General features: G+C 44.9%; 1 protein-coding gene across 3 annotated transcripts in view; it reads right to left on the bottom strand.

Moving 5' to 3' along the window:
* Window positions 1–25,193, bottom strand: part of ar (androgen receptor) — a 397,247-nt gene that overhangs the window by 55,331 nt on the left and 316,723 nt on the right. The window contains exon 5 of one of the 3 annotated variants that reach the window (XM_086000842.1): window positions 687–7,776. The exons of the other annotated variants lie outside the window; for them this stretch is intronic. Within the exon in view, the coding sequence (XP_085856968.1) occupies window positions 7,694–7,776 (83 nt within the window). The 3' untranslated portion in view covers window positions 687–7,693. Of the gene's footprint in view, window positions 1–686; window positions 7,777–25,193 lie in introns of those variants that run through there. 3 annotated transcript variants of the gene reach the window in all.

Here is a 25,193-nt window from a genome sequence, read left to right as displayed (position 1 = left end):
TGAAATAATGTTATATGATAGTATGCATTGATCAGTACACAGTTGTGCAAAGAACAGACCTTCTTAGCAGATAAGCACAAAGAGCAAATTAACAATGGCGCAAATGAATACAAAGATATTTGAAGTTATGTGCACTGATGATGCTGCATATTTTTAACCACCATCGCAGGCTCATGTGGTTAAATTATAGTGCCAGCATTGATTCAGACTGAATTGAAGTCTTTATTTTTTCACTTTATTGTAAGCAGGTAAGTCTTAGCATTACCATCTTAGCTTCGTAAGCCATTTGCAGAGCAACTTCTAACAATCAAACATAGTTACTGATAATTTCTTGAGATGAACATGACCTACTTCAAAACAATTCCCCTTTAGAAAAAAATGATTGCTTAGGCATTGCTGTCAGCAAATATGTGATAGTAGTCAACAATGTTAGGAGTGTGAAATAGCGCTCGCTTGCTGCTGTTTCCAGGTAATTTCCAAATTGCTATAAGTTAAATTTATTGTGCGACAGCTAAAGTGCTCAATTCATGCGGTAGGGCAATTAACCCAAAGATTGGAACTGCCCATATTGCAACAGTAACGCATCGCTTGTTCAATGCATTCATCTCAAATGGAACTGATGCTGCTGCAGAGCTTGCAGTGAGAAAACGGGACACTTTAGTTAAAGACGAGTAACTGCAAATATCTTTTCCACATTCCAAATTTTAATGCATTATGGGGACAGCATTCAATACACCATCAGAGCTTGACCTGGCAGAGCTAGACCAATAACAGCAGTAAAGGATTGCAGAAGAGCTCAGGTGGCATGCAAAATTTATCACCAAGTCCCATTTCTCTGCAACACAGCAAGTCTCCCATATTAGGTACAGCTACCTGGTAATGATAATAGAGATGTGCCTAATGATGGTAAAGTTTAGCAGGGAAGCATTAATAGGATGGTGCCATCTCCTTGAGGAAGATCCCCAGACAACATCTAACATCCATATAGTACTGCCAAAAGCCATCAGTTCAGCCTGATCCTCAATTTTATGCATTGGACTCCGTCCAGGTTAGTATTGGGGATGTCTACAGCTTCAGCAGCTTGCTGTCCACAGATATATTATTGAAATCATTAATGCATTATTCAGCAGGGCCAATGTTTCATCACGCAGGAGCAAAGTGAGAGGGAAACACAATTCTAAAAACCTGTTGGATTCCCAGATATCTTAAGTGCAAAGCATTACCAACTGCACCCATGCTGGCATTTGGGCAATCTGTGAACAATGCTGTGCCCATAATGAACCAAAAAGGTTTATAGTAGCTCACTGTGTGTGTGGTGTGTGCCCACCAGCATAGAATTATGCAGGACAATGCCTACTTACCCAAAAGCTTTCATGATGCCTTCATTTTAAGGCTGTCATCTGTACCACCCTTATTTGAAGGTCAATAAAGAGTGGAATAAAGGTTACCTTATGCAGATTCAGCCCACGACACCGAAGTGCCAAAACTATGGACAGAAGCAGAGTGCAAGTACATCAAAGCTTATGCTGCAACCAGAATGATCAAATTGGTATCTCTAAGCAGTGCTTCACATGTCAGGACTGATCGAAAACAACCTTACAATAAAATTCCACCCCCTGCCAAGAGTTTGACAGTATGATCTGCATGATCCATAACTTCACCTTGAATGTGCAGATCAATGACCAGGATGGCAAAGACATGACAGAGTAAGAGAACAAAAATGGCAATGAGGAATTACCAGCAGTACCAGCAATGCAGCAATGAAGACTGCTGTGCCTTCCAAGAAGCACCATAACTATATCTGCAAAGTAACTGTGCTGAAGCTATCTTCTTCTACACGTTCATGCTCAATTGTTCAAATAGCATCGATTACCATTTTATATTGGGTTCCTGCCTGGCTGTAGTAAATGACAAATAAATACCTGGCACAATGCTCAAATCAAGTGCAGGGCATTTGTTTCCCCTAATATGTAGTGTGAATGTTGGCAGCTTAAACTGATACGGTGCTGTTCTTTGATACTTGTACTTTATTTCAGATGTTTAACACCTAACCCACCATTCCTTCGAAGTGATTTCCTGTGGAAGCAGTAAGTGCGCTGGCAGGGTTTCACTGAATCCTGCTGGGAGGTTAGTGGCTAGACCTCCTTGGGATGTACATTATAAGGGCCCTGGCATGTAAGTTAATGATGTCTAGGACTGTGGTAACTAACTGATGTTGCTAGTATTAAGCCACTTCCTTCCATACATGGCAAACAATGCACTTCTGAAGAGAGAGTGACCATCAGTCTCACAGACTGTGTGCCTCCCCTTCCTGACTCTTTATGGTAAGGTTTGCAGCATCTGGCCTGTAAAACAGGTTTTTCTCAATCTGTAATGCCCAATTTTACAGCAGTTTTGATGAGTAAACATATGTTTTACTTTCCAAGTGTTATTTCAGGTACTTTACTGCCTCCTAATTGTAGTTCACAGCTGATTAGCAGCTCATATTTGAGCTCACGGACTTAAAACAGCAATATTGTTGTATAACCAGCAGGCTTTGTAACTTCAGTAAGCCACAACTAACCCTTCAATAGCATACCAACAGTATGTTCCAGGCTTATTTGTTAACAATACTGTACCTTCTTAGGCATATATGGGTTTATAAATTGGATGTCATATTTAGCAGTGTCTTGAAGGCACGGCTGAAGCGTTTGGAACCACCTTCAGCCAGAAGTGCCGAGTGGATGATCCATCTCGGCCGCCTCCTGAGGTCCCCACCATCACAGAAGCCAGTCTTCAGCTAATTCGATTCACTCCACGCGATATCAAGAAACGGCTGAGCACATTGGATACAGCAAAGGCTATGGGCCCCGACAACATCCCGGCTGTCCTGCTGAAGACTTGTGCTCCAGAACTAGCCGCGCCTCTAGCTAAACTGTTCCAGTACAACTACAACACTGGTATCTAAACGACAATGTGGAAAACTGCCAAGGTATGTCCTGTCCACAAAAAGCAAGACAAATCCAATCCGACCAATTACTGCCCCATCAGTCATCAGCAAAGTGATGGAAGGTGTCGTCGACAGTGCTATCAAGCATCACTTACTCACCAATAACCTGCTCACCGATGCTCAGTTTGGGTTCTGCCAGGACCACTCGACTCCAGACATCATTACACCCTTGGTCCAAACATGGACAAAGGAGCTGAATTCCAGAGGTGAGGTGAGAGTGACTGCCCTAGACATCAAGGCAGCATTCGACCGACTGGGGCATCAAGGAGCCCTAATAAAATTGAAGTAAATGGGAATCATGGGGTGAAACTCTCCATTGGCTGGAGTCATACCTAGCACAAAGGAAGATGGTTGTGGTGGTTGAAGGTCAATCATCACAGCCGCAGGACATCGCTGCAGGAGTTCCTCAGGACAGTGTCCTAGGCCCAACCATCTTCAGCTGCTTCATCAATGACCTTCCCTCCAACATAAGGTCAGAAGTGGAGATGTTCGCTGATGATTGCACAGTGTTCAGTTCCATTCACAACTTCTCAGATGAAGCAGTCCATGCCCGCACGCAGCAAGACCTGGATGACATTCAGGCCTGGGCTGATAAGTGGCAAATAACATTCGCGCCACACAAGTGCCAGACAATGACTATCTTCAACAAGAGAGAACCTAACCACCGCCCCTTGACATTCAACGGCATTACCATCGCCGAATCCCACACCATCAACATTGTGGTGGTCACCATTGACCAGAAGCTTAACTGGACCAGCCACATAAATACTGTGGCTACAAGAGCAGGTCAGAGGCTGGGTATTCTGCGGTGAGTGTCTCAGCTTCTGACACCCCAAAGCCTTTCTACCATCTACAAGGCACAAGTCAGGAGTGTGATAGAATACTCTCCACTTGCCTGGATGAGTGCAGCTCCAACAACACTCAAGAAGCTCAACACCATCCAGGACAAAGCAGCCCGCTTGATTGGTACCCCATCCACCACCTTAAACATTCACTCCCTCCACCACCGGCGTACCGTGGCTGCAGTGTATACCATCTACAAGAGCCACTACAGCAACTCGACAAGGCTTCTTCGGTAGCACCTCCCAAACCCGTGGCCTCTACCACCTAGAAGAACAAGGGCAACAGGTGCATGGGAACACCACCACCCCCAAGTTCCCCTCCAAGTCACACACCATCCTGACTTAGAAATATATCGCCGTTCCTTCATCGTCGCTGGGTCAAAATCCTGGAATTAACAGCACTGTGGTAGTACCTTCATGACACAGACTGCAGTGGTTCAAGGTGGTGGCTCACCAGCAGCTTCTCAAGAGTAATTAGGGATGGACAATAAATGCTGGCCTTGCCAGTGATGCCCACATCCCAGGAACGAATTTAAAAAAAAAGAAATCTTGGCACATGTTGATTAGCTACACCAGCGGTATTGGGGCAACAAAGGTCACATAAAAGCACTACAGGATCGATCTTAAGATTATAGGGTAGGAATTGCCATGCAAAGCAGGACATCTACCCGACATACTGCATGGTCATGCGCACATGAACATCTGTGTTCGGGTCTCATTGTATATCCATTTAGAGCTTCTGCCCATACAGGAGGCTGCCTCTTGGGGCTCACACACTGGAATGCAGGATATTCTGTGCTGGTGCAGCTAGTTAAGGGCTACAGAAGCCACTGAAACTGAAGTGACTATTTGAAGGCCCCCTGCGCAAATGGCAGTAGATGCCAGAAAGCAGGGGCAGAGCTATCTGAAGAGCCAGCACAAGGAAATATAGGGCTACTTTAGTGCTAAACAGCTCCCACTGAGACCCAGCCTGCCATCATACTTACTCTTTCCACTGAGAAGTCACTTGGAAGGAATCCGGATTTAAGATTAAAAAGGCAGATACAAAACACAAGCATTGGACCAAAAACAGTAAGGTGTACACAGAGAAATAAATTGTTTGCACTTTGTGAACTTTTGTCCAGAGTTTTGTTCCAATGGTGCAGGAGAAGGTAGCAGCACAGGATTAGTATGAATGGTAACCGGGATAGTGCAGGGGACAATATTTGGGTCACTTGATGCATTGAAGAGATCCTCAAATAGTTGGTTCAAAAAACTTGTTGAATGTGTATCCTGTGTGACCAGCTGATGCAACTGTCATTTTGGCTGCAAAGGAGTTTCTTTGGCAATATTCATCTGTGTCAATGTCAGGGCCTTGCTCTGGTCTTGGTTGCAGAGTGGCCTCCTTCTATTCCTCCATGGTTCAGTCTCTTTGTATTGCAAAGTCATGCAGCAGATGATGACACACATGGAGACCTGATAGATTATAGGGTACTTTATATTACGTCAGGATATTTAAAGTGCTGTCACGATGCCAATAAGTCCGATAAAGATCCTCAGAGCTACTGTACATGGGTTTTGCTGCATTTGTGCTGTTTCTGGTGTCATTAACCAAGGCTGAAGAGGGTACCTTGGTTTACGAAGGGCAACACTTATTTGAAACCAAAGGCAGCCTTCATCCTTACAGACAGCCTTTGTCCTCAAATGAGAATGTCACAGATGATTGTCTTAAAATTAAAACATTATAGCTGATGTCTGGGAAGTAGGCATTGCCCGCCATGATCTGGATTTTCTTATTAATGCAAAAGTCATTTGTTTAATACATCCATGTACAGCAAATTGCCTGATATTGCAGATGTCACCTGTGCTAGCCTTGAAGAAACCGGAGACATAAAATTGAGCGCACAGGTGACCTTAACTGCCACTGGTAGTGCCGTTCCTGTGGTGCAAATTGTCTGCAAGTATCCTTTTAGCAGATGGTGCAGTGCTGAAATTGCCCATGTGCTGACCTGGAACCTGAAAAGGCAGCTCCTCTTGGTCACTGGCAGGTACTATTGCCACGGCCTGCGGACATGGTAAGTGGCAGGTGCACACCATCTGGTGTGGAGATTGGGTGATTGTTTCTGTTTATTGATGAAATGCCATTCCTGTGTGAATGTATTAAAATTAGGTGATGGCAAACTGTTGGCGTGATGGCATCTGTTATTTTGGCTCAGGCAGCTCCACATTGCAGGCTCCGCGACACTTGTGTGGTCAGGTTGGTGGTCAGAGAGAAAGGAGGCCAGAGAGTCATGTCCATTGTCTATCATGTGTTAAGAAGGAGCCAAGCACATGTGCCACAATGGGCAACCTATACAAATCTGGCCAGGATGAGTGCATCCCTTGCAGGCAGCCATGTGCTCGCATGCTGCCGCTGGTAGATACACCGCCGCTTGGGCCTCCTCCTCATCTGAGGAGGCTATGAACTGAGCCACTTGCTCATCAGGAAGCTGCAAGCCACGACGCTGTGCCATGTTGTGCAGTGCACAGCAGACCACGACCATTCTGGAGACCCTAGCTGCTGAGTACTGCAGGGCTCCACCTGATCTGTCAAGGCATCGGAATCGCATCTTCAGCAAGCCAATGGTTTGCTCGATGATGGACCTGGTCGAAATGTGGCTGGCGTTGTAGCGATCCTCAGCCTCGTTAGCTGGCCTCCTGATCGATGTCATTAGTCATTTCTTCAGGGGGTAGCCCTGGTCACCAAGGAGCCATCCTTTAAGTTGGTTTGGCGGATTGAAGAGCGGAGGAACACTAGAGTTCCGCAGGATGAAAGAGTCATGGCAACTACCACAGAACTTGGCGCAAACGTGCAAAATCTCCTTCTTGTGGTTATACACCAGCTGTACGTTGAGGGAGTGGAAGCCCTTGCAGTTGACAAAGATAGCTGGGTTTTGATGGGGTGCAGTCTATGACACCCTGCACCATTGGCAAGCCTGCCATATTTGCAAAGCCAACCGAATGCGTGGTTACACTTGTTTGATCCCTTGAGAAGTGCTGCGGGACCGAATCGCACCCATCAAACCCACCTCCAGCAAAATTGTGCAGAGGCGGGTTCCGAACCTGCCCTCACTTTTTGCGATTTTGCCAACTGTCCTGCCTCCAAACCCACCTCCTCGGGGCTGGGAAAATCACCCCTGCATATCAATGCTTCATTTAAATATATTGAGCATGCATAGTAAAGCTCTCGCCTATTCTATAAAACCTGTGGGAAATGCAAATCGATAAAGAGCGTGGCACACATTTGTACTGAGAACCCAGAGAGGGCATTACAGAACAACCTGTGCAACAATTTTTTTTAAGTCACGGGCCATTCGCGAGTGATCAGCTTCTTTGAGGGCTCTGTCAATTTTTTTGAAGTTGGTTAGCTTTTGCTGGTTTTTGAGAGTTGGTATGTACAGTGTATGCTAATGAAAAATAAACAAATGGTCAGAACTATGAGAGTAAATCTGGAAAAAAAAAACATGCAGAAATAATGTACAAAGAGGAAGAATGAAAATGCCAGTTCCAACAGAGAAAAATAGTGCAGAAATTCTGTGATTCCACACCTCCTGCATGTGCAGCCAGATTACAGAATTAAAAAAAAACTTCTCTTTTACCATGGGGTATAGTGACATTTTTTTCCCCAGTCTGTCTCTAAGAAACACATACAGCAATCACTCTTGAGCGCACATTTTTTGGAGTGGACTGCATTTAACATTGCAGTAAATACTGTTGGAATTTAAAAGAACATGATTTGAGGAATATCAGTGTCATCACTAACTGTGAGTTTGTTAGTCTGCTGTAAAAGACATTCAGTGAGCAACAGTAAGCATTTTCCTTTAGTACTCGTTTTTGCTTCTGATTACAACTGCAGTTTCCTTTGATGCAGTCCATTTACTGCAGTCACGTTGTTCTCAGTCATTGTGCTCCTCATGTGTTTTCCACCTGCCAAAACAAACAGTCCTTTCTCTGGTGATAGGCATCTATAAACGCAAGTGTCATTTTGATATTTTAACACATAAATGGCTATTAAATCTAATAGTAGCGCTAAAGAGTATTGTTTTATTTCAGTATTCTGGTTATTCATTCACCAGACCGGTTTTTAAAAAAAAAAGTAGAAAGTGAATGTAGAAGAGATAAAAGGAGATGGCTGAGTAGAAACTGCAACGTTCCTGCCAGTGTTAATCTTGCAAATAGGGACCAGAAAGCTCCCACTTTCTCTTTGGCAAGAGATGCTGGCAATGTGGGATGGGGGGGTGGGGAAGAAGAGCAGGAATGGTTTGATCTTGGGGTAGGGACCCTGCGTCGAAAACTCCTGCCGGTGGGGCAGTCTGCACCCTTAGTGTTGACCTTTTTTCTTCGGCCAGGCTCCTGGCCCACCACTGCCTGCTCCGCTTTTGCCAGAACTCTGACAGTTAGCACGTATGCATTAGTGAAACTTAAATGGTCTACCCCATTTGCATCATATCACTGTGTCTCCAAGAGTTTCAAATAATCTGTACATTAAGTGAAAAAATTGCTTGGTAACTTACACATTATATTGACAATTCTGTGTAAGACAGTGCTGTAGTAGTGGATGCGCTGAATGAAGGAAAGTATTGTAAAATAAAAAGCCAACCCGATTGACACACAATTTGCATAGCAAAGCATTCCTCAAACAGACTGGTGTCATCAAACATACTAACACAGGTAATAGTGCCAACAAAAAACATTGCATACCTACCAATCTGAAAAGCCAGTAATTTGATTTGCCATGGGGTAACCTTCGGTGGGGCAGAAAGCTGGCAGTTGTGGCATGGCTACCCTTTGTACACTGCGCTTGATTTACTAACAGATGGCTGGTGTGCAACCACCAGTTTGTGTCCTCACCAAAAGTGAAAATTACCTCCTAATTTGTTCCGTCCATAACATCCACAATAAATGATTTTTTTTTTAATAGAATTACAATTTGTTACACTGGCATGATGTAATGCATTGAATTAATAGAGAAATTAGCTGTTTTTTCACCATCCAAAAGCAACATAAAATTGTATGGTATGCAAGAAACATTTTCCTGGTAACCTTGGTGCATCAATTACATCATTATGCTCTCAAAACCTGTATCTGTGGTAAGTGTACCTTCAGTTTTCTTCCATACTTCAAATTATACGCATGCACCATAAAATATAGAAGTAAAATCCCACTTGATTGATTCTGGGCAAACCATGCGCTCACTATACACATCAAAACATTGTCATGACAGGTAAACATAGAAGATAGGAGCAGGAGTAGGCCATTCGGCCCCTCGAGCCTGCTCCACCATTCAATGAGATCATGGCTGATCATCCAAACTCAGTACCCTGTCCCTGCTTTCTCCCCATATCCCTTGATCCCTTTAGCCTTAAGAAATATATCTAGCTCCTTCTTGAACATATTTAATGAATTGGCCTCTACTGCCTTCTGTGGTAGAAAATTCCACAGGTTCATCACTCTCTGGGTGAAGAAATTCCTCCTCATCTCTGTCCTAAATGGCTTACCCCTTATCCTTAGCCTGTGACCCCTGGTTCTGGACTCCCCCGCCATCGGGAACATCCTTCCTGCATCTAGTCTGTCTAGTCCCGTTAGAATTTTATAAGTTTCAATGAGTGATGCACATGGACTCCGATGGTGATGCACATGGATTCCGACTCACATGTTTAAACATCTTCCATACAACTTTAGGAACTTTACAATTTAGGGAGGGGGGGTGGGGGAGGATGCAAGTTAGGAGGTGAAAGCATCTGCAGGGAAGCCATAACACCAGCTATGAAGATAGAACTGCCGTGGACAATCATTTGCAGCAGCCAAATTTAGACAGTAATGCTTAGTAAACATGTGAGCATTACTCCCTGTGGCAGTTTTGAAAATACCATGATTTGGAACCTGATCACAGTAATGAGTGTGCAATACGAAGAGTAACTTTTTTAGTTTTTGCAAATGGAATTGATACATTGTCGAAAGTCAATGTCGTTTTATATGACAAGAGTAGGAGTTCACCTGCGTCACCACTTATGCACAATGTCATGACGACATTTTGTGATTATGCTAAGCACATAGGGGGTGAATTTTAGCGGCAGTTCTCCTGCTTGTCCACTATAACTTTGGCGGAAGAGCCTCAGAAACCCTGGAAAATGCATAAACGGCATTTAACGTTACTTTTCCAGGATTTCCTTGGCTAAAATTCTGGTGGACAATCAGGAGAACCCTGAAGGAAATTCACTCCCATGATTTACGAAGAACTAATCAAGGTTTGCCTTATTCCCACTAAATGCAGATAATACTTCAATAAAAGAAAGGAAATTCCATACCATGGACCCAATGGATTTAATATTAATTCAATTTCTGTTTATAGCTATCAGTTATCATATTTATCCAATGTATGGAACAAACTAAATAACATAGGTACCTGTGCTATTTGAATTTGTCTATTGGAAAAAAAAAACAATTCTATTAATTCAGTCATTATTCAGATAAGCTATTGAGTGTTAAGGAGAAAGAGTGATTGATGCTGGCATTTCTCCCTCACATTGAACACCTTATTTGAATAATATACATAAGGATCCAATCTGGACGTAGGGTGAAGCTAGGTAAGTGTCCCATCTTTTTCTTTACTAAAGTCCCAACAAACCATTACTGGATTGTTTCTCCCACTCATCTCCCTCCACCACCCACCAATTAAAAAGGTGGAGGACAAGCATACAAGATTTAAAAGGAGGACATTTTACCCTGTTCAGAAAGCACACGGAAGGGACATTTATCCTGAAGCTATGTGGCGAAGAATGGTAAATGAGCGGCTTTTTGTTTTTGGTGACAAAACAAAGAAAAGTACAGACCCATGAGTCTAACTTTCATTCCATGTAAAGGAAAGGAATTGATGAAGAGTAAACTTGAGAATTATCTGTACAACAATAACCTGGTTACTAGCAATCCACATTAATTCAGAAGGGGAAGTTTCCGCCTGACTAATCTCCTCCACTTCTCCGAGGCATGTGACAACCCAAGTAGACTGTGGGAAGCCCTATGGCATGGTGTAGCTTAAGTTCCAAAAGACTTTCCATAAAGTTCCATACAAAAGGCTATGAATGAACTCAAAGCTGTGGGGTGTTGGACATCATGGAGAGCTAAAGGATTAACGGTCGAATTACTTAGTATTGTGGAGTTTCCAATATAAACAGGATGGCTCTGAAGTATCGTGAGAGGAATGTATAACTTGTGATACTGATAGTGAAACCTACACTTACGACGCGCAAATGGATTGAGATGGCTGTGTGATGCTAACATGATTAAGCCTTTAGATAAACCTTAAAAGGGGTCATAAAGTAAACAATTTTCTTTTTTACTTATATAGTGTAAACAGCCTGATATTACATGACTGTCGGTGTATATGAAACAACGTAATGCTGACGTTGAAAAGGGGACATCTACCTTTGGAAATCATGAATGGTGGATAACAGTTTAAAACATAGTTCAGCAACTATGGACCAGAATTTACTGTATAAAATTCATGGAATGTATGCAAGATAGTTTTCTAGATCAGTATGTTGAGGAACCAACTAGGGAACAGGCTGTTTTAGATCTAATATTGTGCAACGAGAAAGGGTTAATTAATAACCTTGTAGTAAAGGGGCCTTTAGGGAAGAGTGACCATAATATGATAGAATTTTATATTGAGTTGGAAAGTGATTTAGTTAAATCCGAAAGTAGGGTCTTAAATCTAAACAAAGCAAACTACGTAGGTATGAAGAGTGAGTTGGCTAAGGTAGATTGGGAAACTACATTAAAAGGTATGATGGTAGAGAAACAATGGCTAGCATTTAAAGAATTAATACATAATTTACAACAAATATACATTCTTTTAAGGCACAAAAACCCCACAGGAAAAGTGGTCTAACTGTGGCTAACACGAGAAGTTAAAGATAGTATCAGATCAAAGGAAGAGGCTTATAATGTTGCCAAAAAGAGAAGTAAGCCTGAGGATTGGGAGGAGTTTAGAATTCAGCAGAGGATGAAGAAATTGATAAAGAAAGGGAAAATAGAATGAGAGTAAACTAGTGAGAGACATAAAAACAGACTGTAAAAGTTTCTATAGGTATGTAAAAAGGAAAAGATTAGGATTACATACATACATAGGATATACGGCACAGAAACAGGCCATTCGACCCAACCAGTCCATGCCGGCGTTTATGCTCCACACGAGCCTCCTCCCGACTTTCCTCATCTAAATCTATCAGCATAACCCTTGTCATAAATCTCATCATCGAGAAACTACCTATGAAATAACACTGGACGGCCAGCTGGTGGCGCCTTCCAAGGAGTATAAATACTCGGATGTGGGCCCAGCTTGCCAGGGACATTTTGTAAAGACAAGGAGCTAGTGAAGTACAACTAGACCTCCATGTTCTGAAACAAGTTGATTAAAGCCTTGCTTTATACTCAAACCAAGTGCGTAGTGAGTTTTATTACGTCAACCCTCTATTCCCTTTTCCTTCATATGCTTGTCTAGCCTCCCCTTAAATGCATCTATACTATTCGCTACAACCACTCCCTGTGCTAGCGACTTCCACATTCTCACCACTCTTTGGGTAAAGAAGTTTCTTCTGAATTCCCTATTGGATTTCTTGGTGACTATCTTATATTGATGGCCTCTAGTTATGCTCTTCCCGACAAGTGGAAACATTCTCTCTGTATCCACTCTATCAACATTTTTCATAATTTTAAAGACCTCTATTAGGTCACCCCTCTCCAGAAAAGAGAAGAGACCCAGCCTGTTCATCCTTTCCTGATATGTATATCCTCGCATTTCTGGTATCATCCTTGTAAATATTCTCTGCACCCTCTCCAGTGCCTCTATATCCTTTTTATAATATGGCGACCAGAACTGTACGCAGTACTCCCTAAGTGTGGTCCAACCAAGGTTTGATACAGGTTTAGCATAACTTCCCTACTTTTCAATTCTATCCCTCTAGAAATAAACCCATGTGTTTGGTTTGCTTTTTTTTTATAGCCTTGCTAGCCTGCGTCGCAGCTTTCAGTGAGTTGTGTATTTGTATTCCGAGATCCCTTTGTTCCTCTACCCCACCAAGACTCTCACTCTCCAAGTGATAAGTGACCTCCCTATTCTTCCTACCAAAATGTAATATGTCACATTTATCGGTGCTGAACTTCATTTGCCAATTATATGCTCATTCTGCAAGTTTATTAATGTCCTCCTGTAACTTGTTGCAGTCCTCCTCAGTATTGATTATCCCCCCCCAATTTGGTGTCATCCGCAGATTTAGAAATTGTGTTTTTGATTCTAAGTCTAAATTGTTAATGTAAATTGTGAACAGCAGTGGTCCCAGCACTGATCCTTGTGGAACACCACTACCCACCTTCTGCCACTGTGAGCTACCCTTTACTCCTACTCTCTGCTTTCTGTCCTGAAGCCAGCCAGCAATTCATTCTGCTACTTATCCCCTGACTCCACATTCTCTGATCTTGTTCGTCAGTCTATTGTGGGGTCAGTCTATTAGTGAAAGTAAATGCAAGTCCCTTACAGGCTGAGACAGGATAAATTATAATGGGGAATAAAGCAATGGCAGAGAAATTAAACAAATACTTTGGCTGCGATTTTATCATTGGTGGCTGGGTGGGTGCGGGTCAGGTGGTCAGCGGGTCCCAGTCCCGGTCCTGCCTCAGCTTTCAGCTGGTAAAAATTTGCAATTTTGCCCTAATTGGGCAATTGAGTCCCTGCGTGTGTGCTCCCCTGGCTAATTACTGTTTTGGGTCTGGAACTCGCCTCTGCTGACGTCTGTGAGCCAGCTGCTTTTAAGGGGCCCATGCAGCCTTGGTTCATTCTCTCATTTTTTGCTTCTGGGTTGTCTACTCTGCTGACTGCTGCTGACATTGCAACCTCAAGGGCGAAGGCCTCACCACGATTTGCTGGTGACTCCCTCCATGCTCTTGTGGAGGGAGTCAGGAGTCAAAAGGAGGTACTCTTCCCATCCTCTGGGAGGAAGAAGCCACCACAGCAGACCAAAGCTGTGTGGCTGCAAATTGCACAGGAGGTCAGCTCGAGATCGATGTGCAGTCGAACCTGGGTGCAGAGCCGAAAAAGGTTCAATGACCTGGTCCGCTCAGGGGAAGTGAGTATAACATTACCATTACCCTCAATCTGCTCCCCATCTCCTCTCATCACCAGCACTCTGCATTGTCAACCTACTCCTCCACATCCCACTTTACCCTTACATCCCTTGAACTCTTAACCATCCCTCTCTCTCTATGTACAGAATCACTTCACTATTCGACTATGCTGCCCTCACACTCGCTATCACTGTTATGCAATGCCAACAACTAACAACGCACAGGGAGGGCCCTTGGCATTGGCACCTCACTCCATCTTTGTCTCCTTCTAAGCATCTATGCTATGGATTCTCTACACTCACTCCTTCATTCTCACTCAAACTCCACTTGTCTCCCTCATTTCAGGAAAAGAGAGCCCACAATAAGAGGGAAAGGGCTAAGACAGGAGGAGGGCCACCCTCAATAGCCCATCTCACTAGCGCTGAGGAGGCGACCCTAGAGATCATTGAGCCGATGAGGATCTGGAAGTGGGGGACGGACAGACGGGCGCATCAGAGCAAGCTGGTAACAGAATAGATTTGCATCTCTCTCATTTACATTGCATGAGTGACTGATATGGCATCTGATGCTCATACAGTTTGACTTATGATGATCTGCACTATTCCATGTGCATGCTACGTTAATATCACATGTGTAACTCATGCCTTTACTCCCCCACAGGACCATTGACAGCCGTCCTCCCTACTGTCCAGGAGGAAGAGCCGGAGCCAGAAGACTACTCAGAAGAACCTGCAACCTCTGAGGGCGCAGCGTCACCAGAATTAAGCGCACCCAGCACCAGCGCAGATATGCACACCTCGGTGGGAACTTCAGGAGATAGAGTAGTGTTGTCACCTGGTGTATCACAGCTCACAAGTGAGCATCAGAAGATGGTGGAGACAGGGACAGCAGTGGAGAGTCCTGGTCAGAGGCCGCAGGGCGCTCCCAGCTCTGCTCAGCTGCATGTGGACCCTGTGCCTCCAGGTCCATCCAGAAAGAGAGCGGTGCTGGAACTCCAGGAACAGGTGCAGAAGTCTCTGGCAGGTTTTGTCTCCAGGGTTACTGCGAGTGTGGAGTGGATAGAGGAGTCCATCTCTAACATGAGCAGTGCCTTTGTGGAGGCAATGGCGCATGAATGCATCACCACGGTAAGGACGGCTACCTCCGTGGTAAGGATGGCTACGGCAGAGGAGAGGATGGCTACGGCCATGGAGGATCTAAGTCGCCAGAGTCTGGAAAACATGGTGAATGTTCAGAATAGACTGACATCTCTGGAGGAGCGATGGGCAGTTACTGAGCAGAGAAACCAGAGTTTCATGGATGTCCTTTTGAGGAGGACTGCCAGTGTAGATATGGGTCCTCATGGCCCCACTGATGTGCAGCAAGGTGCTGTCAAGCCACTTGCTAGCACTGAAGTGGGGCTGACCCATGAAAGGGATTTGGTGTCAGGCAACAAGGAAGTGGGGGCTCCTCTCCAAGCGCTCATACTCCCATGCCACTGAGTAGCCCTCGGTCAGAGCCCCACCAGAATCCTCACCCAACTGAGATGGGCGGCTCAGTCCCTGCACAGACGCAGGAGGAGCAGACTGTAGCCGAGCCCTCACAGGCTCGCAACCCCAGAGGACGCCCGCCAAAGGTATCGAAGCATAAGCAGCACGAAAGTGAGCAAGGTGCCTCCACATCTGTTGAAGCCATAGGGGAAGCATCACGTAGAAGCACGAGTAAGAGGAAGATAAAGCACAATTAGTCACTTGGGTGTTCTGTTCTGTTGTGTGTAATTTTTGACATTGTCATCCTTTTGTGAATGGATTAAACAGAAGTGATGGCAAACAGTTGAAGTTCTGGCCTATGTGATCTGGGAAATGGAAGTTCCACATTGAGGATTCAGGGCGACTTGCATTTGTAATGATGGTGGTCAGAGTGATAGGAACCCACAGGTTCTTGTCCATTGTCTATGGTGTGATAAAAAGGTGCAAGCCCCATGTGTTTGATTCGTCTACCTAAGCGAATCTGGCAAAGATTAGTGCATCTCTTGCATCCCGGGCAGCAATGTGCTCGCGTGCTGCTGCAGCTGGCTCATGCGCCTCCGCAAGGTCTTCCTCCCCCTCCTCCTCCTCATCTGAGGAGGCTATGCACTGAGATCATTGTTCCTCAGGCAGCTGTAAGCCGCGATGTTGTGCAGTGCACAGCAGACCACGACGATTCTGGAGACACTGGCTGCTGAATACTGTAGGACTCCACCTGATCTGTCAAGGCATCTGAATTGCATTTTGAGCAAGCCGATGGTTTGCTCGATGATGGCTCTGATGAAAATATGGCTCCTCAGCTGCGTTTGATAGCCTCAACGGCGTCATCAGCCACTTCATCAATGGACAGCTTTTGTCTCCAAGTAGTCACCTGGAAAGTTGTGTTGGCGGATTGAAGAGCAGAGGTACACTAGATTGCCGCAGGATGAAAGAGTCATGGCAACTGCCAGGGTACTTCGTGCAAACATGCAAAATGTCCTTCCTGTGGTTACACACCAGCTGCACGTTGAGGGAGTGGAAGCCCTTGTGGTTGATAAAAACAGCTGGGTTGTGATGGGGTACCTTAAGGGCCACATGTGTGCAGTCTACGACGCGCTGCACCCTTGGCAAGCCTGCCATATTTGCAAAGCCAACCGCACGCGCGGTTACACTTGCTTGATCCGTCGAGAAGTGTATGTAACTGTGTGCCTTTGCAAAGAGGGCATTGGTAACCTGCGTGATGCAAGTGTGTGCGGCCAACTGGGAGATGCCGCTGATGAGCCCTGGAAGGACCCCGAGGCAAAAAAATTGAGGGCGGTGGTGACTTTCAAAGCCACTGGTAAGGGGTGTCCACCCGCTCCTCTGGGCTCCAGGTGTTGGTGCAGCATTGCGCAGATGTCACCGACTACCTCTTGCGAATGTCTCAGCCTCCTTTGGCACTGCTGCTCAGTCATGTTGAGGAAGATCATCGTCGGCGTGTAAACCCTGTGTTGGGGGTATCTCCTGCGGCGACGTGCATCCCTGCGCTGACACCTTCTGCCCTGTGCACCATCAGGTAGGTGAGCAGGAGGTTGGCGCTCCTGTTGTTCCTGGTTCTGCTGCTGCCGTGGCTGCTCTTCCTCCGAATCCGAGGACCAGGATGAAAGGAAATAAATGGTTCCCATGCTGCTGGTAGATATCTCCGTTGAAGAAGCACTCAGTCAATGTGGGGAGAGGGTTTTCCCAGGAGGTCACAGTGGAGCTGGATCTCAGTTTCACCACTTCCAAGTTCAGTAGAGCCACAAAAAGTTTTCCAAGACCTGAAAAAACAAAGTTCTGCCACCTGCAACTGATCCTTGTTGAGAGCTCCGTTTTTATGCTGAAGCTGTAAAGAAAGCAGCCACTTGTGAACCCGACACAATTAGCTGGCGTGGTTTGGGAACGGCGTGGAACATGCAGAAAAAGTGGTAAAAGGTAAAACGGCTGTCAAAATGGCATTATCCAGGCAGTTAACAAGCAGTTAACTGCCTTAAGTGCCTATTCCGCCGCTTGGTGGCGGGACCGAGCGGGAGTCTGGGAGCCCGCCGTTGGCAAAGTTACACAGAGGCGGGTTGACGGTGGGATTGGAACCTGACGTCACTTTTTGCAATTTTACCGCCTGACCTGCCTCCAAACCCGCTCCAAGTGCCAGCAAAATCGCAGCCTTTATGTCTGTCTTCACAGAAGAAGACGCAAAAAACTTCCCAGAAATAGTGGAGAACTAAGGGTCTAGTGAGAATGAGGAACTGAAAGAAATTAGTATTAGTAAAAAAAAATAGTACTGGAGAAATTAATGGGACTGAAAGCTGACAAATTCCCTCGACCCGATGGCCTACATCCTAGGGTTTTAAAAGAGGTGGCTATAGAGATAGTGGATGCATTGGTTGTTATTTTCCAAAATTCCATAGATTCTAGAACGGTTCCTGCGAATTGGAAGGAAGCAAATGTAACCCCATTATTTAAGAAAGGAGAGAGAAAACGGGGAACTACAGACCAGTTAGCCTGACATCAGTAGTAGGGAAAATGCTAGAAACTATTATTAAGGATGTGGTAACAGGGCACTTAGAAAATAACAATAGGATTGGGCAGTCAACATGGATTTATGAAAGGGAAATCGTGTTTGGCGAATCTGTTGGTTGTAACTAGCAGAATAGATAAGGGGGAACCAGTGGAAGTGGTGTATTTGGATTTTTCAGAAGGCATTCGATAAGGTGCCACACAAGAAGTTATTAAACAAAATTAGGACATGGGATTGGGGGTAATCTACTAGCATGGATTGAGGATTGGTTAACAGACAGAAAACAGAGAGTAGGAATAAACAGGTCATTTTCGGGTTAGCAGGCTGTAACTAGTGTTGCTGTTCAGAGGGACCTAGGTGTCCTTGTACACCGCAAGGGTCAGTGCTTGGGCCTCAGCTATTCACAATCTGTATCCATTATTTGGACGAGGGGACCAAATGTAATATATCCAAAATAAAAACAGAAAATGTTGGAAATACTCAGCCGGTCAGGCAGCATCTGTGGAGAAAGAAACAGAGTTAACGTTTCAGGTCGACGACCCTTCGTCAGAACTGGAAAAAGCTGGAGATGTCACAGATTTTAAGCAAGTGCTGGTGCAGGGAAAGGGGAGAGGGGAGGAAAGAACAAAAGGGAAGATCTGTGATAGGATGGAAGGCAGGAGAGATTAAGAGGTATTAAGAGAGATTAAGAGATGGTGCAAGGCAAAAGGAGATGGTAATGGGACAAGTTAAGAAACAAAAGATGGCTCTAGATGAGGTGTAAATGGCACTGGCAGAATGAAAGACAGCTGCCTCGTGGGAGAGAGAAAAAAAAATGATGGGGCAGAGGTTATGGTCTGAAATTGTTGAACTCGATGTTGAGTCCAGAAGGCTGTAAAGTGCCTAATCGAAAGATGAGGTGCTGTTCCTCGAGCTTACGTTGAGCTTCATTGGAACAGTGTAAGAGGCCAAGGACGGCGAGGTCTGAGTGGGAGTGGGGCGGAGAATTAAAGTGACGGGCGACTGGAAGCTCGGGGTTACCCTTACGGACTGAACAGAGGTGTTCCGCAAAGTGGTCACCCAATCTTGCTTTTGTAATATATCCAAGTTTGCTGATGATACAAAGTTGGGTGGGAATGTAAGTTGTGAGGAGGCTTTAACGGGATATAGACAAGCTAAGTGATTGGGCAAGAACATGGCAAATGGAATATAATGTGGCGAAATGTGAAGTTATCCACTTTGGTAGGAAAAGTAGAAAAGCAGAGTATTTTATAAATGGTGTGAGATTGGGAAATGTTGCTGTTCAGAGGGACCTGGATGTCCTTGTACACAAATCACTGAAAGGTAACATGCAGGTACAGCAAGCATTTAGGAAAGCAAATGGTATGTTGGCCTTTATTACAAGAGGATTTGAGTATAACAGTAAAGATGTCTTACTGCAATTATATAGGGCCCCCTGGTGAGACCACACCTGGAGTATTGTGTACAGCTTTGGTCTCCTTACCTAAGAGGATATACAGGAAACTTTGTTATATCCGGCACCGACGGGACCGAGCTGTTGCCGATCTATCAAAACTGCCGGACATAAAGTTAATGTTGAAGCATACGGAGGTTTTCATCTCCGTATCTGACAACAAACACTGTTGCTTAGCAACAGCTTGTAAACAGTTGGCCCGTACCTTGGAAGTGTCTCTGTAGCTTAGCAACAGCTTCAGAGAGACTTTCCAGAGCCTGACTGTTGAAAACAAAGCCACGAGAAGAAAAAAAACCTAACAAAACGGCTCCTGATTTCTGCCGGTAGATCGAGGTTTCCGGACATACAACCTCCGGATAAACCAAAGTTTCCTGTACTTGCCATACAGCGAGTGCAACAAAGGTTCACCACACTGATTCCTGGGATGGGGGCACTGTCCTATAAGGAGAGATTGAGTAGACTAGGCCTATATTCTCTAGAGTTTAGAAGAATGAGATGTGATCTTATTGAAACATACAAAATTCTTACAGGGCTTGACAGGGTAGATGCAGGGAGGATGTTTCCCCTGGCTGGGGAGGCTAGAACCAGGGATCACAGTTTCAGAATAAGGAGTCAGCCATTTAGGACTGAGATGAGGAGAAATTTCTTCACTCAGAGGGTGGGGAATCTTTGGAATTCTCTACCCCAGGGGGCTGTGGAGGCTCAGTCGTTGAGTATATTCAAGACAGAGATCGATAGATTTTTGGATATTAAGGGAATCAAGGGATATGAGGATAGTGCAGGAAAGTGGAGTTGAGGTAGAAGATCAGCCATGATCTTATTGAATGGCGGAGCAGGCTCGATGGGCCAAATGGCCTACTCCTGCTCCTATTTCTTATATTCTGTTCTGATTATGTACATCACTATATGAGCATGCAATAGAAGAAATAAAAAGTGGTGGATATGTTGGACATCATGGAGAGTTAAAGGATTGACAGTCAAACTTCTTTGTATCGTGGAGCAATAGACTACCCAATGTAAACAGGATGGCTTTGAGGTATCGTGAGAGGAATGCATAACTTGTCTTCTGATATGAGAAGTGCTTGTGTAAGGAGATAAATGATAGTAATGACGTCAGCCATGAAGTTTTAAAAAATTTTTTTTTAATTGGTTCATAGGATGTGGACGTCGCTGACAAGACCAGCATTTATAGCCATTACACCCCTTCCACCCCGACCCCTCTGTTCTTGCTGACTATTACCCAATCACCAACCTTCCATTCCTTGCCAAGGTCCTTGAATGTGTTGTGGCCTTCCAGCTCTGTGCCCAACTCTCTCAGAACTTTGTTTAAATTTCTCCAATCCAGTTTCTGCCCCATCTACAGCTTTGAAACAACCTTAACTAAAGTCATGAAGAACATTCTGTGATTGTGACCATGGTGCACAATCCCTCGTCATTCTCCATGACCTCTCTGCAGCCTTTGAGATGGCTGACCACACCATGTTCTACAAATGTGAGAATCCGAGAACACTGTGTTCCTCCAATTTCAGGCCTCATGCATCCTGGACTTCCTTCGCCCCACCATTGATTCAGCTTTCTAGGCCCTAAGCGCTGGAATTCCCTCCCTAAACCCCTCTCTCCTGCTTTAAAACACTCCCTAAAACCAACCTCTTTGACCAAGCTTTTGGTCACCTGTCCTAACGTCTCCTTCTTTTGCTCTGTGTCAATTTCTTTGCCCGATTATGCTGCTGTGAGGCGCCTTCGGACCTTTTACTACGTTAAAAGCACTATATAAATGCAGGTTGTTGTTGTAATGCCTTCCCTCATTGCCCACCTCCGCAACACTGCCCTTGATTGGCTCCAGTCTTTGCTATCCAGACGTAGCCAGAGTATCTCTACAATTAGTTTATTTTCCTATCCCTGTATCATCATCTTGGGAGATCCCAAGAGTCCATCTTTGTCCTCCTCTTATATGCTCCGTCGCTGCATCATCATCCACAGACATGGCTCAACTTCTACAGGTATGCTGATGAACCCGAGTTCTATCTTTTTGTTCATTTGCTCCTGGGATGTAGGCATTGCTGGCAAGGCCAGCATTTATTGCCCATCCCTAATTGCCCTTGAGAAGGTGGTGGTGAGCCTCCTTCTTGAACCGCTACAGTCCGTGCGGTGAAGGTACTCCCATAGTGCCGTTAGGGAGGGAGTTCCTCATGTCACCTCTGGCTCTTTTGCCAATCACCTTAAATCTGTGTCCTCCAGTTACCGACCCTTCTGCCACTGGAAACAGTTTCTCCTTCTCTCCACCACCACTCTCAATCCATCAATTGCCTCTGCACTGTCACACTGCTTGTATGACATCCAGTCTTGAATGAACCTTAAATTGCTCCAGCTAAACACTGGGAAAGCTCAATCCATCATCTTCAGCCTCCACCACAGACGCTGCTCCCTTGCCACTGACTCCATCAACCTCCCTGGTCACAGTCTCTAGCTGAAGCAGACTGTATGCAACATCGGAGTTCTGTTCGACCCCAAGTTGAGTTTCCATTCCCATATACTTTTCATCACTTCCACCTCCATCATTGCCCAACTTTACATCAGCCTATATTAATGCAAGTTGCTTTGCAGTTGGATAACTGTAGAGGACGTTATGTAAACCATAGCCTGGACCTACTTTTATACCTCTCTAATGTACTTGAGAAGTTGGATTACACTGTGAATGGGGCCTGTAGGGAGAGATTCACTTGTGAATGGCTACTTGACCACCTCACTTTTGTTATCAATCCAGACTCACCTCTTACAACATAAACATAGGCTAGAAATTAATGTTTGTGATATTAGCAGACAGCCATATAAATATTCACTATTTTAACATGGGTGTTAATTTGTTTAAAATAAATGTGTAATGCCTCAAATATAGCAGGCAGAGGAATGCCGTACAAACATATTAAGCACTGGTTGGCTAATATCAGCAACAGTAAGTTCTAGCCTTGTATATTTTTTATTAAAAATAAATATAAAGCTAGATGTGGGAGATTTGTTGTAAGGTTATAATCATAAAACCATAGAATGATACAGCATAGGAGTTCATTCGACCCATCGTGCCTGTGCCAGCTCTTTGGTAGATATTCAATTAATCACACTCCTCTGTTCTTTCCCCATAGCCCTGAAATTTTTTTCCCTTCAAGTATTTATCCAATTCTCTTTTGAATGTTGCTGTATAATCTGCTTCCACCACCCTTTCAGGCAGTCCATTCCAGATCACAACAACTCGTGTAAAAAATTGTTTCCTCGTGTCACCTCTGGTTCTTTTGCCAATCACCCTAAATCTGTGTCCTCTAGTTACCTACTTGTGCCACTGGAAACAGTTTCTCCTTATTTACTCTATCAAAACCATTCATGATTTTGAACAGCTCTATCAAATCTCCCCTTACCCTTCTCTGCTCCAAGGAAAACAACCCAGCTTCTCCAGTCTTTCTACATAACTGAAGTCGCTCATCACTGGTACCATTCTAGTAAATCTCTTCTGTACCCTCTCCAAGGCCTTGACATCCTTCCTAAAGTGTGGTGCCCAGAATTGAATGAAATTCTCCAGCTGAGGACTAACTGGTGTTTTATAAAGGTTTAGCATAACTTCCTTGCTTTTGTACTCTATCAGCTATCCATAAAGCCAAGGATCCCATATGCCTTTTTAACAGCCTTCACAACTTGTCCTGTCACCTTAAAAGATTTGTGCACATACACCCCTAGGTCTCCCTGTTCCTGCACCCCCTTTAAAATTGTACCATTTGTTCATTTTGCTTCTCCTCATTCTTCCTACCAAAATAATTCACTTCACACTTCTCTGTGTTAAATTTCGTCTGGCATGTGTCTGCCCATTTTACCAGTTATTTCCAAGTTTTGTATCGACAAACTTTGAAATGATACCCTGTATACCCAAATCCAAGTCATTAATGTATATCAGAAAGATATCGTGGTCCTAATAATATTGCCGTATTCCCCACTATCAACATTCTGGGGGTCCACCATTGACCAGAAACTTAACTGGACCAGCCACATAAATATTGTGGCTACATGAGCAGGTCAGAAGCTGGCTATTCTGTGGCAAGTGACTCACCTCCAAACTCCCCAAAGCCTTTCCACCATCTACAAGGCACAAGTAAGGAGTGTGATGGAATACTCTCTACTTGCCTGGATGAGTGCAGCTCCAACAATACTCAAGAAGCTCGACACCATCCAGGACAAAGCAGCCTGCTTGATTGGCACCCCATCTACCACCTTAAACATCCACTCCCTCCACCACCGACGCACCGTGTCTGCGGTGTGTACCATCTACAAGATGCACTGCAGCAACTCGCCAAGGCTTCTTCGACAGCACCTCCCAAACCCACGACCTCCACCACCTAGAAGGACAAGGGCAGCAGGTGCATGGGAATATCACCATCACCAAGTTCTCCACCAAGTCACGCACCATCTTGACTTGGAAATATATCACTGTTCCTTCATCGTCACTGGGTCAAAGTCCTGGAACTCCCTCCCTAACAGCACTATGGGAGTACCTTCACCACACGGACTGCAGCGGTTCAAGAAGGCAGCTCACCACCACCTTCTCAAGGGCAATAAATGCTGGCCGTATCAGCAATGTACACATCCCGTGAACAAATAAAAAATTATTAGCCCATACTTTTCCAAATGACAATTAATTCTGTGCCGGATTATTGTCTCCCAAAGTTCCCCCATCACCGATGTTCTGCCGACTGGCCTGTAGTCGCCGGGATTATCCCTTTTTTGAATAGGGTGTAACATTTGCAATCCTCCAGTTCTCTGGCACCACCCCCATATCTAAGGTGGATTGGACAATTGTGGCCAGAACCTCCCAAACTTCCACCTTTACTTTTCTGAGTAACCTAGAATATATCCCATCCGGACCAGATGACTTTTCTATTTTGAGAACTTCTAACCTCTTATTGCTACTACGTGCTCCTTTACTGCTACATTGGTAGCATCCACTTCTCTCATGAAGAAAGATGCAAAGTACACATTTAGTGCCTCAGCCATGCCCTCTGCCTCCACAAGAAGATCTCCTTTTTGGTCCTTAATCGGCCCCACCCTTCCTTTGACTACCCTTTAATTTTTATATGTTTAGAAAAGACTTTTGGGTTCCCTTTTATGTTAGCCACCAATCTATTCTCATACACTCTCTTTGCCCCTCTTATTTCCTTTTTTAGATCGCCTCTGTACTTTCTATATTCAGCTTGGTTCTCTACTGTATTATGAACAGGGGGGGAAGAGGGCGGTGTGGTTAGGGGGGCAGGCCGCCAACCCGCTCCCAGGAGGCGGGTCGCTTATTTAAATATTATAATGAGGCTCCGTGCCTCATGGTGATCCACCATTTCAAACTTAACTCTGGCTGGCCGTGTTTCCCAGGCCTCGGAGAGCACACTAGCTAAAGGGAGGTGAGGACTGCTGGATCCAGGAGGTAGATGCCTTTCCACATACCTGCTGGTTCCAGTGTATCTGCCTTGTGAACCCCTCGAGATCGGACACCTAACCAACCCTTCCGATCTCCCAGAGGCCACCGGTTTGCCCCCGCTGCCTGATCTGGATGTCCTTCCTTTTCCCCCCCACTCATAGGACTTTGTCTACTCAGTACCTGACACATCTCCTCTTTGAAGGCTTCCCGTTGTTTAATTACTGTTTTGCCCACCAATTTTTGACCAATCCACCTGGGCCAGATCCCTTTTCAACTCACTGGAGTTAGTCCTCCTCCAGT

The sequence above is a fragment of the Somniosus microcephalus genome, chromosome 1 (assembly GCF_052327205.1).
Source record: "Somniosus microcephalus isolate GS21.2 chromosome 1, FLI_Smic_1.0, whole genome shotgun sequence".
Lineage (NCBI taxonomy): Eukaryota > Metazoa > Chordata > Chondrichthyes > Squaliformes > Somniosidae > Somniosus > Somniosus microcephalus.
This window is presented reverse-complemented; position numbering and strand designations above follow the sequence as displayed.